At 40.5% G+C, this 3325-nt stretch overlaps 1 protein-coding gene across 1 annotated transcript in view; it reads left to right on the top strand.

Annotated features, from left to right (window-relative positions):
• ACAA2 (acetyl-CoA acyltransferase 2) overlaps positions 1-2693 on the top strand; it is a gene marked incomplete at its 5' end in the record, with an annotated part of 13629 nt that extends 10936 nt beyond the window's left edge. Inside the window, 3 exons of the mRNA XM_010024001.1 lie at positions 352-422; positions 1020-1174; positions 2063-2693. Coding sequence (XP_010022303.1) covers positions 352-422; positions 1020-1174; positions 2063-2147 — 311 coding nt within the window. The remainder of the gene's footprint in view (positions 1-351; positions 423-1019; positions 1175-2062) is intronic.
• Between the last annotated feature and the right edge of the window lie 632 nt (positions 2694-3325).

Below are 3325 nucleotides of genomic sequence, written 5' to 3'. Positions count from 1 at the left end.
GGGAAAGAGAAAGCCTCAAAACTGCCATGAAGTTGTTCTATTTGGCTACGGACTGTCAGTTCTCTTGACTTGGAAGCTATGCCTGTGTTTACCAACTGTGCAGCACTAGTGACACTCCTGACTTTCCCTGGCAGTGTGTTGAGAAGGCTGCCAAATAGTTTTGAGATTTAGGAGTTCTGTTACTACCTAATAAAGCAGGTGAGTGGCATATCCAGAATTCATTGGCTGCACACAGCCTTGTGGGAGGAAATCTGATGAGGCTTTATGAAACTATCGTTTGTATGACATGTTTATAAGCTTTTATTTAGTTAATTTTTTATTTAAGTAACTGTGCATACAATTTGCAACTAGGCCCTGTACCTGCAATTACTGAGGTTCTGAAGAAAGCAGGATTGACCCTGAAGGACATGGATTTAGTAGAGGTAAGGAGCTTTAATATGAACAATGAGGTTCCTCCTGATCTTTTTAGCAGAAATATTCCACTCATGCACATAAGCCGCCATCACAGAGTAGGTGTTTCTTCATGTCTGGAGCCTGCCTGACCTCTTTCCATCTAGTTTCTACAACAGTTGCACAGTTGTTTAAAAAAAAAAAACAACCAAAAACCTCAGGCATGTGGAAGCGGAAATGGAGTGATAGCATTCCATGGAAAAAAAACCTCATGTGACATGAAATTTTTACTCTGCTGGCTAGACCGTTAATATTTAAGTTAGTCACACTTCTTTATTTGTGACCCAGGCCAGTTTTCTGAGAGCAGTGGGTTCTTCATGAGTACACTGCATCAGAATACATCATGCCTTTTTTTCACAAAATATACATACTTGCTTTCTATCACATGTGCCAGGAGGTTTTGAATTTACATTGGGTTGGGCTGACAATTTTTATGTTGCCTGAGAACACTTTTATATGTTTAATACTTTTCTCAATCAAAATGATGTGAACAATAGATGAGGTGTACTGCTGAAGGCTTGTGTGGCAAGTCAGACATGAACAGTTGTATTGTTCCTCTGGTGTTTTAGGTGAATGAGGCATTTGCACCTCAGTACCTAGCCGTCGAAAAGGTTTTGGGCCTTGATCCTGAAAAAACCAATGTCAATGGAGGTGCCATCGCGATAGGTCATCCTTTGGGAGCATCAGGCTCACGGATCACAGCTCATCTGGCTCATGAGTTGAGGTATGTACATAGCAGATACAGTGAATGCAGTCCTAATGTATTTACACATGCAAAAGACTTTCAGCATGGATACTGTGTGACTAAAATCTTCCAGTTGACTGGCTTAGAACTCTCCTCACTGAAATACACTGTGTTACCTTTGTGCACTAGTCCAGGTTCTGCAGCTTGCCTCATATTCCATTCTCCTCTCATTACAGGATTTTTGCTTCCTGTACATCTCCTCCAACCCCACAGAAGCCAGTGGGAGGCTTTCCTTTTTTGAAATGGCCTTTGAACAAAGTTTGTTCTTTTCTTAACAGGGTGCATTTAAAAGGCTTTGTCATCACTTTCTTTCTCCTTTAGTCCACTTTAGGCTTGCTTGATATGCTTAGCACCATTTAATCTGAATTTTCCTGGTTTTCCCCCCCTCCCTTCCATCCCTAGGGCAGAGATCACTGTATCTTTTTGCTTGTACTTGCTACACTATATTAATGTTCAACCATAAAGCTTCACTTAATCTGCACCTTGCAGAAAACTCTTTCTTGGAGTGTGGCTGTAGAAAACTTAGCTTTAAAAAACTACCCTGACAATAAAATTCGGTCTTATTTATGCCACTTTTATTACGTGTTGAAACCACAAGTATCCTGTAATGTTGTTCTTTGTGTTCCTAAGAACAGTATAACATGCAATCTTTCAGATGGCAAAAGACTCAGACATGCAACTCTTTCTTTTTCTACAGAAATATTTCAGCATCAGTTGAGGCATAATGATACTGTTCTAGAAAAAGAACAACATACACTAAAATGTCATCTTTAGTAGTACCAAGTTGATGGCTAGTTTCCTTTCATAAAATCAGGACAACAGCTTCTGTGGTTTCATAAATGTAAATCACTCTCACTGTTTTTACAGGCGTCGTGGTGGGAAATATGCAGTTGGGTCAGCTTGCATTGGTGGTGGACAAGGTATTGCTGTTATCATTGAGAACACAGCCTGAGAGATTTCGGAGACTGCAGTGTTGCCTGAACTACTAATTCCCTGAGAAACTTCTGCCTTTTGTGACAATAGAGCATCACTGCCTGCCTTTGCTTTGAGCCATTCCTGCAAGGTAAAGGAATAGCTGAGAAGTCTGAATTCTGAACAAAAGGATTCATTACTGTCTTTCTAAGTAAAGGAAGTGTAATAATTTCACACTGATGAAGCATTTTCTAAACCCCTCTTTTCAATCAAAATTAATATATTTCTGTAGGCAAAATCATTGTTTTCATTTCCTGAGGAAATTGTCAAACTTTCACCGAACCTGCCTTAAAATAGCAGTCAGTGTAGCTTTTTAGGCAAGTTTTGCTTAAACTCTTCTTATTTCAGTTGCTGCTGCTGTCTGGCACGTGTGCCTCTTTTATCATCAGGAAATGATAAAATTTAAATGGAGACCTGAAGTGTATACTGATTGTAGATTGATGGCTATAACCTGTACCCTGCTGTTTTGCAAGGGCAAATGAGCGAAAGCTGAAATTTCCATTGTGCCTCCCAAAAGAACAATAAACACAAGAGGGAAAAAAAGGGCTTGGTGTTGGTGTTCATTTGTTTGCTTATTTTAAAAGTAAATCACTGTGGGAATTGTTGCTTTTGGTAAGTCAGTGCTTATTTTGGGGGAGATTGTTTTTCCTGGCTGAGGAATAACTGCTGTTGACTAGGTCTTTTCTAGAGAACTCTAGCAAATCTGCCAGCCTTCCAAGCTGTATTGTGACTGCGTACATCCAGCAACTCATTTCTTAACTTCCTCTGATGGTACCATCTGTTACCTCCTGGGTCATTTAAGGTGGGGCTGCGCTTAGGTAATCTGAGAAGTGCACATCTGAGTAAGTTGTCTTGCATCTCACAGGCAGTGGAGTTCAATTTAGGAATCATTTGACATGATGTACATGAGGTTTGGATGAAATGAGGTGGCCACTGACTGTGCTCTAGGCTCACTTTACTGTCAAGGGCAGCTTGCAGCTTGCTTGGATGTAGATGGCTGTTAGATGCTCACAGTTAGTTGGGTAGATCCCATGTCAGAGGCAGCATGCACTTCTCCGTAGCCTGTACTGTGCTGCACAGACTAAAATAGTAGCAAAAACTTCAGCTTTTACTCTTTCTCATCCTCTGTTCACTGTCAAAATACTGCTTAGGCACAAC

The sequence above is a fragment of the Nestor notabilis genome, unplaced genomic scaffold (assembly GCF_000696875.1).
Source record: "Nestor notabilis isolate BGI_N333 unplaced genomic scaffold, ASM69687v1 scaffold7591, whole genome shotgun sequence".
Taxonomy (NCBI): domain Eukaryota; kingdom Metazoa; phylum Chordata; class Aves; order Psittaciformes; family Psittacidae; genus Nestor; species Nestor notabilis.
This window is presented reverse-complemented; position numbering and strand designations above follow the sequence as displayed.